Raw genomic sequence first — 14756 nt, 5'->3', positions numbered from 1 at the left:
ACAACTGTTCTATTTTGGACAGACTTTTTACGTGTCAAAAACATGTCAGAGCGATCTTATTTTAACTGTAGTCGACGCTTTTTAAGGAGTAAAGTTGTCATTGTATTGTGTGTAAGCAGGCCAGAATATGTGTGCACACTGGGGTAGACGGACGTTTGAGGGTTCATCACTCTTAGCTTTTCACTAATTCAAAATTTTATAATAGAAAACATTCAACGTAAAAGTAAGCCAAATTCAAATTCGGTGCGCAGTTTACCTACTAATTGGGTGGTTAGGGAAGGTTGCTGCGAGATATGGGAGAGCAAGCGTGATGAATAAAAAACCACCGACCCCTTATTTTGAAAATTAAGCTTCAAAATCAATCATCTATTGGCGTTTCCCCACTTCTAGATGTTGGCTGCTTCAGAATCTTCCACTTTTACAAGACAAGAGATTTGGGGCAGCTCATGGTGTAGTGAAATTTAGATGGAGTAAAGTCTTCCGCGAACCAAAAAAGTGATGCCTACTTGATAAAAACTTGGAACAGATCACTCGCACCTTCCATGAACATTTCAAGTTGTATTATTTTCCACACCAGCACAAATACCACGAAGTAATGTGTACGAACGTATCGAGTGTTTTGTCAGTAACTGACAATTCACTAGGGAGTGGGTCGTTAGACTACAGACAAACTTGCAGCAGCTTACCAAGACACACAAGAAACGAATTTTAACACAACTGTTACAAATTCATCACTTAATTTCCACGGATTTAAAATTCATCTTTAAGTAAAATAAATGACCAAGGATTCAGCCCACCCTTGTTGTCGAGAGGATGAAGAGAGGCTCGATTAGTGGCTGAGGCGTCAGTAGTGGAGGAGGGTGCTTGGGAGTACATCGTGGTCTCGGTGGAGTCCCAGCTGCCACGTTCGACAGAGAAGCGCCGACCAGGTGCCTCGTGGGTCATGAGAGAGCGACTGCGTTGAATGGCACTGCTGGGGGGCACCTCGTGGGCTAGTAGATACCGCGTCTCCACCAGCACTCGCGGCGAGGGCGGCGACACGGACTCTCTGCCGTCCGAATTTAACTCTACCTGCTCCACATTCTGCCGATTAGTCGTGACGATAGAGGCGGTGCGAACCACGGTAGGACAAACCTTTGGGGGCGCCACTGATGACACGCTTTTCATTGGATTCGTCTCCACCGCCTCGGTAGGCTACAATTCGTGTGAGGATGTTATAAAATCATGTTTAAAATGGATTTTTCTCCAATTAAATGTCTACAGATACTTAGTCTGACTAAGAAGTGGACGGCAATAACAGTCAATTTAATCCTCAGGTTTGGTGTTCATAGAGAAGAAGCGGAATAGAGGGTAGGAGCCTTGCGTGGTAGCCGATGCAGATTACATAATGCTGTGTGGGTGTATACGCGAATGCGCGTGGTGATAGGCGGAGCAGAGAACAATGACAATGACGGGGTTACTCACACGCACATACCCACCAACCCCACCAGTGTTGCTGTTTCTGGACGGTCACATGCATACCCGCAGGCAGTGACATCGGTACTAGCATCTCAAATGAGAGAAGCCCACACGCCAAAACACATCCATCCGCTGCCGCACACATTCACACCGCCGATTCGTCACATTGCATACGGCTCTTCGTGAGTCACTTTGACGGCGGCTCATCGAAGTTGTGCAATTTGGCACACACGAATGTTGTCATTTGAAAAAGAGCGAAAGATAACGCAAAGTAGCTAGAAGCAGAAATTTATGCGACTGGACAAGAAAGACATTTAGTTGCGTAAAAAAGCGACGAAGACACTTTATCCACCCTTCTGTTTGAAAACGCATTAGTGTTTCCGTGCCTACCTTTTGCTCCAGTGAAGTACGGAAAAAAGTGTCCGCTCAGCGTACTTCTTTCCTCTCGGGATGGGAAATCAAGGAGCACATTTCAAATGTCTTAATGGAGGATGTAAAAACTGTTTTCAAATACTAGACGCATTAGAGGTGAATAAGGGTCTGAACTTAAGCGACCTGCTCGATGCTGTTCTGTCTCCTCTATACCTTCTTTTCGCTGCCTCGATGACGAGGCGCGTTAATAAACGGAGGTCACTGTTGTTGTCCGACCCAAAGACCGACCTATCGGTGACCCAGATTTATGGCTCACTGCACGCGTGTACGTACAGATGCAGTGACGAAGGAAAGAGGGGTAGTTAAGCAAACATCCTGTTCTGCGCACGCACTCATGAACCGTCTTGGAATAAAACCGACCAAAGTTTAAAAGATGATAACACTTACGTCTACCTGGAGAGATGGATTAGGTGATGCAGAGGTAACGGTGGCGTTGCGACACGAGGGAGTCTGGCCGTTGCGCTTCCGCAGTTCGTGCGTAGGCACGGCAGCAGCGACGCAGCCCAGTCCGAGATTGCGGGCCAGGGTGAGACGAACCTCGGAGCCAGCCAGACTGACTAGACGCGCCGCCGCATCCTGCAATAACCCACGAGTCTCCTGTCCGTCTACTGCCAGAATTCGATCTCCCGGACCAATTACTGGCTGTGGTGGTGGCTCGCTTTCCTCCTCGCCCAGCCAACGCGCCTGGGAGGCTCCTCCGCCCGGTGTCACGGATTTCACATAGATACCCAGGTCACTTCCGTCCTCGGACTATTTTTTGGGGAATCCAATAGGGGTACAGCAAATAAAGCTGCTATATTTTAAGGCTTTTCTAAGCATTTAGTTAAACATCGGGATAGGCATTTGTTATTCACAAAAATAACCTCTGAATATGTATCTCAATTTGACTTGAGCATTATTAAAATGTCATGGTGGATTCGTTGTAGGTTTCCGAGAAACATTTCGCCTATAATGTTGAATAAAATCCATTTGTTTCGGTCTTTTGGTGACGATGAGCAGCGAGGATAGGTGACAAAAAGTAATTTAGTCACATGGACTGTATTGCATTGGGTATGCATATAAAACGCGACTACCGACCACACCTAGGCGCTAAAAGCGTTCCCAGCTCGAGGTAAATGGACGCGTACTTACTCGGGCGGCAACGATACTGAGGCCGAGATTGTTACCGATTTTGGGCACTGAGACGGTGAAAACCCGCACATTCCTTGCTTCTTCCGCTTTCAGGGACTCGGAAGTGTTAGTTGACCCGAAATCAAACGCAGATTCAGGTGAGGGTGAGTCAGGTTGGCTGACTTCTGTCTTTCCCTCAAGTGGGGGGGAGGGAGCCTCAAAAGCTGGTGGAGTCTAAAATGAAGGCACGTTAAGAACACCTGAGACTGGAGTCACATCAAATACTACAGACAATTGGATCGGCCTCATCCAGTCTACACTCCCATACTTCAAATTGACTGTTTCATGTTTTGCAATGAGGAATTTCATGGACATTAAAGAAAGGTACATTACTGCTGTGATGTAAGTTGTCTATATCTAATGTGTCCCACTGCCATCACGACAGGAAATCAAACAATTCAATGAGTGAGAGCTTCTGGAACCACAAAGCAAAGTCCAAATAATGCGCTGATTTCGGTCCACCGTGTTCTAGTCTGTTTTTATCCTTCAAGTGTATTAATCACGATTACAGCCCCAATTCTTTCCGCAAAATTGAAGCGAGCTCGAACCTTGGGTCCGGGACTGTCACGAGGTGGCTCAGATTCCTCAGCTGGTCGGTCGTTATGGCCAGTAGAAGTATTCTGGATGGCCAAGTAGACATCCCACGAGAGCCAAGGCTCGGCACGCAGACTGGGCACATGACGCACGGAGAGGCGGCACCACCCACTCAGCAGCGCCGGTTGCAGGAAGGTGGTGAGGTGGGCCACCTCTACGGTACCTGATTGGTTCTTGGTGGGCACAGTTCCCACCTCAAGTGCCTGAGGCTTAGCCAGAGTCTGAGTACTCGGCTCAAGGTGGGGGTTTCTGATGGGAGTGGAGGAGGGGTAGCAGTCGTCTGGGAGCAGCAGTGGCAGTCGAAGATCCAGTGCCTCAAGAAGCTGAGGTTTCCAGTCTGGCTGCTCGGACTCCTCTGACAGTAAACGATCGGAGACCTAAAAATAGAGGTTGTGATAAAGCCGAACCATTAGATTAGTTACAAAATCAGATAAGACGCTTAATAGCTCCAAAGCCTAGGAAAATGAATAAGTCACTCATAAATGAATCTCTAAAGTTCTGACGCGCTGTAAGCAGTTGCAATCCACAAATGTTGTTAGGAAAACGCGAAGAAGCGTTTTTAAATGGAGATCCAAAGTAACTATACAGTTTGTGTCTTGGACTATCCACAAATACAGATATTTAAACAAAGAAGGAAAAAAAGAGCACGTAAGAAGAAAATTTCTCTACCAATTCAGACAGCAGCAATTGTGGGGAAAAACACAAATGCGCAACAAGGATAACCTCAAAAAGCGGTGGCCTTTGCCGACTACTAGGTAAGAGAAGATCCCCCTTCCGGAAAAGGGAGGATTTACTCTTGTCTCAAATGTGCCACTATGCGGGTGAAGAAATATTATCTGCTGAAAACGGAGGTACACACTGAATAATAGTTTTAAGGTAATGTGGGATGAGTTTACAAGTAAATGGCGAGAAGAATATAAAATGTTACAACATATATTCGTGCGTTGAAGCAGCACCCCGGGGATTCTCGTGGCGACTTCATTCAAGCGACGCAGCCCTGACCGGATTTACTTGCGTCTCGATAAATTACAACCAATGTCTCCTTCGAGGGACTCTTTATGGGCATATGGAGTAGCTCATGCATAATCCAAAGCCTATAATCTCAATGAATACGAAAGGAGAGAAGTAAAGCCTTATAAATATTACATTTCTTCCTGCAGCAGTACGCATACAAGCAGTGCTTCGAGACAATCAACCTTCATAAGTTGCCTCTCCTCCATGTTGTGCGCGCATTTGAACGGATGGAAATGTCTCCAAATATCTTATCGAGCAGGTTGCAGGGGAATTAGGCTATTCAGTTGTGAACTGGGCTTTAAGGCGATCTCACTAATTGTAACAAGTGGAAAAGTGGAGAAGCCCACTAGTGTGCTAGTAGATTGAAGGATCAACAATTCACCCGACCTGGCTGACACCAGATATGATGAAGTCGATCCACTGAGTAGGGATGTGCTCAGAGGTGGCGTCTGAAGGCGCATCAGGGGAGATAAAGTGGCGCAAAGGCCTCGCGTATGACGGTCGGTAGGCTCGCAGCAGAAATCGCACTTGTGTCGAGTTCAGCCGGTCCAGATCCACTGCGGTGTTGTAGAGACCCTCCACTGTCGTTGTGTCTGCTTGCATCAGATCTGCGGCCTTCAAGAAAGAAAAGACGACAAGGTCGTTAAAGTCACTGCTAACTGTCTCTACATCGGATGTGCGAATCCCCTATAATGACTACAGTAGGGCAATCAAGAGGCCTTAAAGTGTTTCAACGTCTTCAGTGCGTCAAATTACATGAAGCCGAATCCAGATCCACGCGTATCTCCTGTTTGACTCTTGAATGAGTCTACAAGTTTTGGGTCAGCAACAAAAATTCCTAGCAAGCCCTTTGAAAATGGAAGCTAACCCAGCTGCATTCGACAAAATGTCATCCAAAAAATAAGAATTTGGTTTATTTTGTCGAATACTACAATGGGCAAGCAAAAATGGCTCATTGGGTCTTTTGCTCCCTCACAATTTGACAGGAAGACAATTAGACCTAGTTGTTATGAATGATTTAAGAGGCCTTTGCATTGATAATCTTTTACGCATCATCTGGAATGGAGAAGTAGGAGCAAGATCACTTTTTTCCTCAAACGCTTAACACTTCCACAGAAGGTGCGGAATAATTAATCGTCCCATTTTTTCATCTACACCCTCGAAACCGGCTTTTCCGCTCATCACCCACACTGAAATGCAACGTCTTTCTGATACGCTTTGGTTGCCAGGTCATGCACATTTAAGGCGAAAAAAAACCATCTTCTCAGTTTCATTTTCCCCAGGAGAATTTATTTTGCCCTATACAGATTTGGAGCTTTGGATAAGTGAGAAGCACTAACAAGAAAAAAAAGCGACGGGGAGATGCAGAGAAACACCGCACTTGATGCACAGACCTAATGAATTAAAAATTCACACTTTCACAGAACCAGTGAGAGGAGTTGGTTCAAGTGATCAGCTAAATTGCCAACCAAATCCAAAGCTCCTTGGAGGAGGTTCAACGACAGACCATGAAGATTTGCTTCCACTTTCCCCTAATTTACGGAAAGCTTAGAGTTCACCGAAAACAATGCCAGCTGACAAGTAGACAAGGTTCTTTCAAGCTATGGGAAATGCCTCCCATTTGAAACGATACGCCAAAAAGCTTCGGTGAAAATTTTCAACTCACCTTTTGTAAACCTTTTGTTAGCAAATGTAGCTTCAACACTCTACTGAATTTAATCAGGTCCCCTTCTGAAATCCCATTTTCTAGGGTACTTGGAGTCAAATGAAAAAGGGAGGATGTTAAAGTTCACTATCGGGTTATATACCTGAGAAAGACGAGTGAGATAGCACTCGACAGCAACACGGAGACCCTGGGGCTCCGCCCACCCGACGAGTTTCTTGTGGATCCACTCGAAAAGGAGGCGACCCCATTGGGGCGAAACTCGCGCGGGTTCCTCTACCAAACCGTTGAAGAGGCGCGCGCCAGTGTAGTGGAGGAGGCGGGCAAACAACTGAACAAGGAAGGCCGGATTCACGAGATTGGCGTGCAGGATCCCTAGTATCTTCGTCAGCTCGTCCAACACTGGGTCCGACTTGAAAAATAGGCAAAATGGGACTCGTTACGCGGATCTTTTTAAATAGCACATGCGTATCTCTCCTAGAGTAATTATAAGGAGCCTTCATACAATTTTATCCTGGTGAATGAAGTTTTATGGGATCAAAATGCAATAAAAATCCTAAAAAACCAAATTTACTGCATCCTCAGTGTCCCTGAATGGATAAATTAAAAGTAAATTTTACGACCGTGGGATGTGGAGGAGTTGTATACAACCGTAAACGGTGCAGCGTTTTCTGTGGGAATCAGGTCAGGAAAAGCGGACCAAGGGAACAAAGCCTGAAGATCAAAAGTGCGCAAGCACAACCTCAAAACAATTCGGCCTGCCTTGAGCGAAGGTAACCATGTCCTGCCACCCAGTTTAGCAATTGAGACTGTCGGGAAGAGCGAAATATTTCCGGGGCTAACGAGTGAAGCGAGTTTCCCCAAACACTCCGGGTCGAATGTCAAGCCAAGGTCATTTAAGCAATAACTTTTATAGATGCCACGCCAATAAGTATGCAAACGCATACCTGAGGCTGAAATTCTACGTCTAGCCATCAAGTGCCGCGTGCTGAAACGGAGGTGACTTGCTGAAGACGTACAATGGGGATCAGTTTTCATCAGTTAACATAGGCCTAAACTGACTTAAAAAATTGCCACACACTAAACCCAACTTTTGGGCTTAAAAAGTGAAAATCATCATGTAACACTTTGGTAGTTTGGTTAACTCTGTTTTGGTTTCGCGACCACTTAAGGCTTTACCTTTGTATTTCCGTTGGACAGAATGGCCTCCCAGCTATGTCAGTGGCCCTCCTCAGAATATGTATATTCTGCCCGAGTATTATGTCTCCTTTCGTCTTTGGGGAAGTCGGGAGGCCCTACATTGGTGGCAGCGGAAAGTGGACTTGACCTCAAAAGACAAATATCCTGATTTCTACTGTTAAGCAGAAGAAGGGCATTTGCTGCGGACGGGATATGCGACGACCCCCAACTGAACGGCTTCAAATGACGCCTACCTTCAGCAGCTGCCCCAGTCCGGCGTTCCGCAGGAATACCATTAACACCTGGAGCGATACTATTCTTGAGCCATCTGGAAAAAGGTCATTACGAAGCTGTCTACGGTACCTGAATGGAGATGTCAATTAAGTGAACACGCGGTGCCTCTTCCACCTCTTTACTACCTGTTTAGAACACAGATAGATACGGGCAAGCAGTACTGAGGTGAAAACAAAGTAGCAAGGGGGAATTGTCCCCAAAAGACTATGCTAAATTCTGGCCTTTGCCATATGGCTCTGCTTTTAGGCCAGTGTTCTCACAACACGTGATGGACACGCGTGATGGCCAGCTCATTCCCGCATCACCCACCACAGTTTTCGAGCAGGACGCAACCCCAGACCCAGTAGAATTATCAAAAGGGATCAGTGCCGTTGTATGGTTGGTTTGTGGGTGTTTTTTTTACACCGTCACCTACATTATGATGGCTGATGCAGGAGATTGACCCAAGGGTAGCACCGGGAACGATACACAAAAGGGAAGAGGGGCTATGCAGCACTTTGGTTGTTATTTCAACCCTCGCTTTTGGTAACGGACCACTGAAGGCCTCGCCATTGTACATTTGCCGAGCGTCAAACCCTCAGAGTTATGCCTGTAGCCCCTCCGACCCGTCTCTACATCGGTAATGCATATTCTGCCTTACTTTAAATCACCTCGCAGAGGAGATTTATTCAATTTTTCATTTTTCTGTCGCAGTAGGGTAAATTTCTGCGAAACATAGTGGGAAAACCCCAAGATACGTGCCACTTTGTCATTTCACATTGGTGGACGTCAACATAAACACTGCCTTCAACATCAAAGATGAACAAAGCGGCATGAGGTAATTGACAATTCGTGCAACTACGGTAAACAAATTATTTACGTCTTCACTGGACCGAATAAATAGCATTTCAATGGTTAAATATCGGATGGTTTTGTAACATAAACCAAGAGTGAAGATGTCATTACTAGTTGAGAATTCAATGACTCACCAGATCATCCATCGATGTATCATCGGTGATCTCAATTTCCTCCCCTCCTCCCTCTTCCGCCTCCACCTCGTTGTCTCGACAGGTGTTCGCGCGAAGATCCCACGAGGCGACAAGAGCTGGGAGGCATGACTTGGAAGCAATGAGGGCGGTCAGGGTAGCCAAAAGGCTATTAAAGACAGATTCTACGAGCTCGGCAACCCGGTCTACAAGTGCAAGCCAGGCCGTTCCGCATTCACAGTCTCCTTCGCCTTCTCCGTCGGACTGCAGGGCAGGACGGTTAATGAAATGATTCAACACTGAACCCAAAAGAATTATAATATAATCTAATTTACTCCTCTTTGGAGTATGAAAGATGGCTAACCTGGAAGATGCGTTGAAGATCGACGTCTTTAGAGATGAAATGTAGTAGCTGACTGATGTTGGAGAGGATGGCAGTGCCTCGTCTGGCTCTTTCCTCCAGTGCCTCGCGAGAACTCGCGAGTTCATCAGCGCAGTTCTCGTTCAAATGACGTTCCACCGACACGAGGCGATCTGCTACTGCCACGAACAGAGTTAGGAGTTCACGCTGTCGGCGGATAAGCTGCTTCACTTTCAGTTCTGAGGCCTAAAAGGTTAAAAGGTTAGGTGAATTATCTCGAAAATGGGGAGCTCGCTGAGAAACTTAAAGGCAGCGTTCAGGTTATAACACACTATTCCTTTTAGTGAACGTCTATTAATTTTCCTTAAAACGATGTAGTTAAAAACTTAGATGTTGGAACAGAAAAAGGTATTATTTTTAGAGTTTCCTTACAGACGCAGCTGCCATTTTCCTATTCTCCAAAGCCTCCCATCGGTCACACTGTCGACAAATGGCCCGCAACATGAGATAGACGCTAAAAGAGGGCCCCAAGGAACAGGAAGAGGTTTCCTGCTCACAGCCCAGACTGCTTCGTCTGGCTCTGAAGGGGTCCAGCAGCAGCCAATCCAACAAGGCATCGAGAGTGGAGGGCGCGTAAGCCAATTGACAAGGCAACCGATCTAGGAGAGGGGGTGCACCGGGGTCGCTCGATGTCTTGCGGATTGACAGAGCGTTGCCCGATCGACTGTCTGTGTGTTTGGTGCCTGCAATGGGGGAAGACAGTACCGCTGTGGAAATCGAATGCGCACGCCAACAAGGTGGGTATTAGTTGAAAAGATAACTTCCACCAAAGTTGCACCTTTTGCGATCAAAGCGAAGATAGGTTGAAATTGAGCTAATGCAGCGGTGAAATCTGGCAGCTAGTCCAATTTTGCGTGTTTTAAATGTAAGACTAGAATTCAGGAGATAAGTCGATGGAAAGCCGTACCACGGTCTCATGTTGAGGGCACGGCACAAACGCAAATGTCTGTGCACCACCAGGCAATTTGCTTGTCAGGAACTCAAATTCTAGCCGCATCTACAGGAAGTGTGTTTAAAAGTGCTACAAAAGATGGCAATTTTGTGCATTCAATGAAGCGTCCCACTGCGAGGCAGTTTGCCAGCTCTCTATCTAGGTAGGTTACCAGTGGTCGTGTGTTTATTCATAAGCAAAATTGAATGGTTTCAAAGCATGACAATCCTTAGCTAATGCTTTCGTAGATCTTGACAGACAAATATCTTATTCTGTCCGAATCCTAATGTATGCAAAGAGTCGGCACGTGTGAATGCGTCATTTTGACGAGAATACTTTATGCAGTAAAATCGGTGACCAGCAATTCACCAACTCCACCCAATGATCTGCACGGAAGTCTCCGGTGGCTTGCCCAAACAGGAATATTAAAGGCAGAGCTAGATAAAACATCAAACACACACTTTGTATTAAAATTCGAGGAAAATCTCAAACTCAAACAATGCATCTTCGTTAACACAGGTGGGAAGTACTACTGACAGGAGCGTTATTAGTAGCGAGAAAGGAAACTCGATGAGGAGGTGGTACTTTGCGTTTGCAAGTCACATGTAAAATTGAAAAGCAAGAATTTGTATTTGGAGAGAGCAAATAGCAAGGGCACGTAACATACTCCTAATCTCATAGTTCCCCAAGGGTCAAAAAGTCGACTGGACAATGCGTGAGACAGAAGTGAAACAGCCTCGTTTGGGTCTCCCTTGAAAACATTAAAATCCTTTACTTCAAAGAAAAAGGGGCTAAAAATTTCCAGGAGAAGGCCTCTGGGGGTCTACCGTAGATTATCCCTTTCGAATGCGATCGAATATGCATCATAATGAAGACTTTTACGTACCAATTCTTCGACATTTAAATGGCGAAACAGCTTCCAGTTTTCGATCATCCGCACAAAATGTCAAGCGCCAAAATTAGTAGCCGAAAGTAGCCTTTTTATGACAAAATTCTTAGACTATTTGAAGTTTTAGTCCTTTGAACACGAATGTATGCTAGTTGCAACTCACAAGTCCCGATTCCTGATGTGGAGAGTGTTTGCGACGTGGAAGAGCTCGAATCCTGCCTGAGCAGGTCGTGATTCACCGAACCCCGAGTGTATGTGCATTTGGTGCCTAAAATAAAGGCAATAATCACCGCAGCGTCGAATTTCACCTAGCTCAGAGGATTTTCTAAGAGCAGAAGAAACTAAATGAAAACAATCGCGTGATTTAGAATATTCTTCAGGGGCCGTTTCTACAACAGTCCTTCTGATATTTTAAATCAAAGCGCTTTTAAGACCATGAGATAAATGTGGAGGAGACGGTTTTCTCACAGAAGTTGAAAATCCTGTGAGAAGTATAGTGCAAGTGTTAGGCATGCTGCGTCTGAACACCATGAAGATTTGAGGCTAAATTGGAAGACCAAGCATCGGATACAAGCATCGGTCAAAAGTCAGGACCACCCCTGCTATGCCTTTGAAGTTTAGAGAAAACCTCAGACATGTGTGTCTAATAAGCTCTATTGCCACTGTAAAATCCTTTCTTTAAACAATATGGGGCGGCTACACAACTCAGAAGATCAACTGAAGCCTTAAAATGGATTTTTGCAGCATAAGGGAGCTACAGCTAAGGCAAAATTTCTTCTGAGACAGTCGTACTCTTGTTCAAATTATTCCACAAAGTGAAGAATAAACATTAAATGAGCTGAAGCATTGGAGTCTGAATTCTTGGGTCGGCATTTCTCCTACCCAAATCCGTTTCTTCCGCTAGCTGTCCATATAAAATACGCCCCGAAAAAAAAACTACTTAGCCCTATTAAAAGGCACCCTTCAATGTAGGCAATTAACCATTTTATGGAGAGAAAATTTACTTACGGGAGGCATATAATACTGTATCAAAGACTCATGTGAGGTGTTTATGAAACCGGGTTATATTATCCCATTAACGGGGGCAAATACTGACACTTTTGGCATTGTTATTCTTTTAATAAAATAGAGAACGTGAGCAAAACTCCGACAAAGGGAAGTAACCAATTGGAAGTTGGGAAAACGAGACGCCGTGGGCAAAAGGAGGCGGGGGTCACGGCGGTGCGTGTGCGTCGGTCCTGTACGCGTGTCCTCGATTGCGGAGCGAAGGACAGTTGACGTTCAGTGGCCGTGATGACAAGATTCATTCAGTGCGGGGTAGCAGGACAATAAAAACAGTACGTCATTACCCCATGGGTATACAAGTGTGTGTTAGTGCGCTTGAAGGCTATGTCTGTCTGGCCGTTTGTCGCTGCGCCGGGCCCAAAGTCTTGCACCCGAAAAGTGGAGCGCAGCCAGCGTTCCATCAAAATGCAGTCTTAGTGGAAGGTACACACACTCCACGTCATCATTCCCGATCCGGGAATTTTAGCCGTGCAAATAGGCTTAGTAACGTGTAATACAAAAATTGCAGCATAGCGGGTAGTTTACTCTGAAATTTGATAGACTAGCCACTTAAATCAAACGAAAAACTAGCGCCAAATCTAGTGTATTGCCCACCTACTCAGACGATTACTTAGTAGGCGGACAGATTCATGAATATCGGTTCTCCCGTCATTTCAACTGCTACCGAGGGTCAAAATATTGAATTCGTACAGGAACTGGCTTTCTAATTGGTTTGATGCACTTGGAAAACCCATACCTTAAAATGAAATGGATGCAAGAAGCTCCCCAAAACACATCCCATCATGCGTTTTCTACTTAAGCGCTGAGATGAAAGGATTTGGTTTAATTTCTCATCTCTTTGCCTCTGTAACCATGGGAAACTACCAGGCCACCACCAGACTCTACGCACAGAAATTCCGACCACCTCACTTGCTACAAACGAGGGAGTGCGACAGGAGGGACTAGGGGTGAGTAGGGACTCCCGAGGCGTCTTCGTGGGCTCCATCTCTACTGTAGATGGTGAAGTAGGTGAGAGGGGAAGACTACTACTAGTAGTGGTGTCCGAGAGATCCGATTTTGTAGACTCCATGGAGGTCGGACGGCTGTTGTGGTGCGTCTGGTAGTGAGAGTGGTGCTGATGTGATTGATGCCGCCGGTGCAACTGAGGTGTCTGCGTTTTTACTCCACCTGGCTGACACTTATTTCGACCACTGGTGGGAGTTGATACCTGCAAGAACAGAAAGGGAAAGGAAGGAACTAAATTCCTCCTCTTCTCTTTTCAAAATTTGACCAATGGACAAATTTTCACTAATATTCATTAGGCGTAAAGCTGCACAACTTGATTTTATCATATCGGTGCGGATTTGGTGTGTTTTTCAACGCATCTACTGCCCGCTATGGCAGTTCCTGAACAAGTCAAGGTTACCACTTTTCAGCATGTGGGATTGATGCTGATTTTGACGTCTAGCTATTCTGGTCGAGGAGTTTGGAGTATTTTTAAGCCCTCCATAGTAGATCAAGTCTTCCGAAAGCTTACTGATAACTTATTGTTTACAATAGTTTGGCGCCCAGTAGCACCAGTGGTGGATAAAAGAGATGCAGGCTTAGGAGTTGGTGGAGGACTTGGGCCGGGCCAGATGCGAAACCGACTGCAACCGCCGGATCCCAATTGGATGACGTCACCGGGAGCAAGCCAATGGGCGGCCAAGGTGGGTTGTTGGTCCAGGCGGAGTTTGCGGTCGGAGCTGAAGGGTCGGAATGGAGGAAGGGTGAGCAGGCGACCGTTGACGAGGACGGGCGCAAGAGTCTCGTGGGCCACAGGAGCACAGGCGAGCCAATCGCGGGAGGAGCAGCGAGATGAGGTGTGACTGGTGGTAGTGGTCTCCTGTGGCTGCCAGATAACCACGTGGAAGGGAATAACTTCAGGATGGACGTTCACTGGGAGGGTTACGAGAAGCGGAAACTTGGTCGAGGGCTGGAGGGAGGTGCCCACACACACCTGAACCGAGAATACGCATATACAAGCAAATATACATTCTCTGTGGAGAAATAATACTGAGGCTTTAAACGGTTGCGACAATAAAGTTGAGTAAAAAAGTTATCAAAGGTTGAGAAAAGTACGCTAAACGCGGTTACTTCAAGGGTGATACCTCACTGTCTGCTTGAATTTCTGTGTGGAGAGAGTGGCGTTGTATGACCACCACCTCTAGGCCCCACCCGAGGTAAATTGATACCCAAACATTGATACTTTGAAGTTGTTACTATTGCGATCTATTTCATCGTTTTGGCAACTGTCAAAACGCACGTTAAAGTCCACTAAGGAGACCTCCCAGTTGGAAGCAGTTATCAACATGTTACAGCCCCCCAAAATCTATAGCCCGAGGCGGGTGTTAATAGCCTTTTAACAGGATTTGATATCTGCCAAAATTCGCGCCGTTGTCTAGATAAGCATGTGCGTGTCTATCTCCGCGTTAACTTCAGTACTGATCGAAAGACCTCAAATTGTGATTTGCCAAAATGTTTTAAGGAAGAGCGATGCGGTCTGGAACAGAAAGGACTCAAATAATGGATGGTATGGCTTTTCAATTTGATAGTCCAGTCACCCCTCACATTGACCTTGTGGGTGAGCTGTGAGAATAGGAGATTAAGACACCGGTGAAACGGTGTATATTTGGTCAGTGCAGCAGAGGAATTGCATGGGC

The 14756-nt window shown here is 46.0% G+C and overlaps 1 protein-coding gene across 1 annotated transcript in view; it reads right to left on the bottom strand. All coding sequences in view use genetic code 11, as the record gives it.

Annotated features, from left to right (window-relative positions):
• Positions 1 to 14756, bottom strand: part of EGR_02758 (Afadin) — a gene marked incomplete at both ends in the record, with an annotated part of 56209 nt that overhangs the window by 37387 nt on the left and 4066 nt on the right. Inside the window, 12 exons of the mRNA XM_024492007.1 lie at positions 798 to 1194; positions 2284 to 2640; positions 3022 to 3234; positions 3609 to 4031; positions 5056 to 5355; positions 6477 to 6743; positions 8773 to 9033; positions 9134 to 9376; positions 9563 to 9873; positions 11174 to 11278; positions 12985 to 13282; positions 13592 to 14053. Of these exons, the coding sequence (XP_024353501.1) occupies positions 798 to 1194; positions 2284 to 2640; positions 3022 to 3234; positions 3609 to 4031; positions 5056 to 5355; positions 6477 to 6743; positions 8773 to 9033; positions 9134 to 9376; positions 9563 to 9873; positions 11174 to 11278; positions 12985 to 13282; positions 13592 to 14053 (3637 nt within the window). The remainder of the gene's footprint in view (positions 1 to 797; positions 1195 to 2283; positions 2641 to 3021; positions 3235 to 3608; positions 4032 to 5055; positions 5356 to 6476; positions 6744 to 8772; positions 9034 to 9133; positions 9377 to 9562; positions 9874 to 11173; positions 11279 to 12984; positions 13283 to 13591; positions 14054 to 14756) is intronic.

The sequence above is a fragment of the Echinococcus granulosus genome (assembly GCF_000524195.1).
Source record: "Echinococcus granulosus chromosome Unknown EG_S00013, whole genome shotgun sequence".
Classification (NCBI taxonomy): Eukaryota; Metazoa; Platyhelminthes; class Cestoda; order Cyclophyllidea; family Taeniidae; genus Echinococcus; species Echinococcus granulosus.
This window is presented reverse-complemented; position numbering and strand designations above follow the sequence as displayed.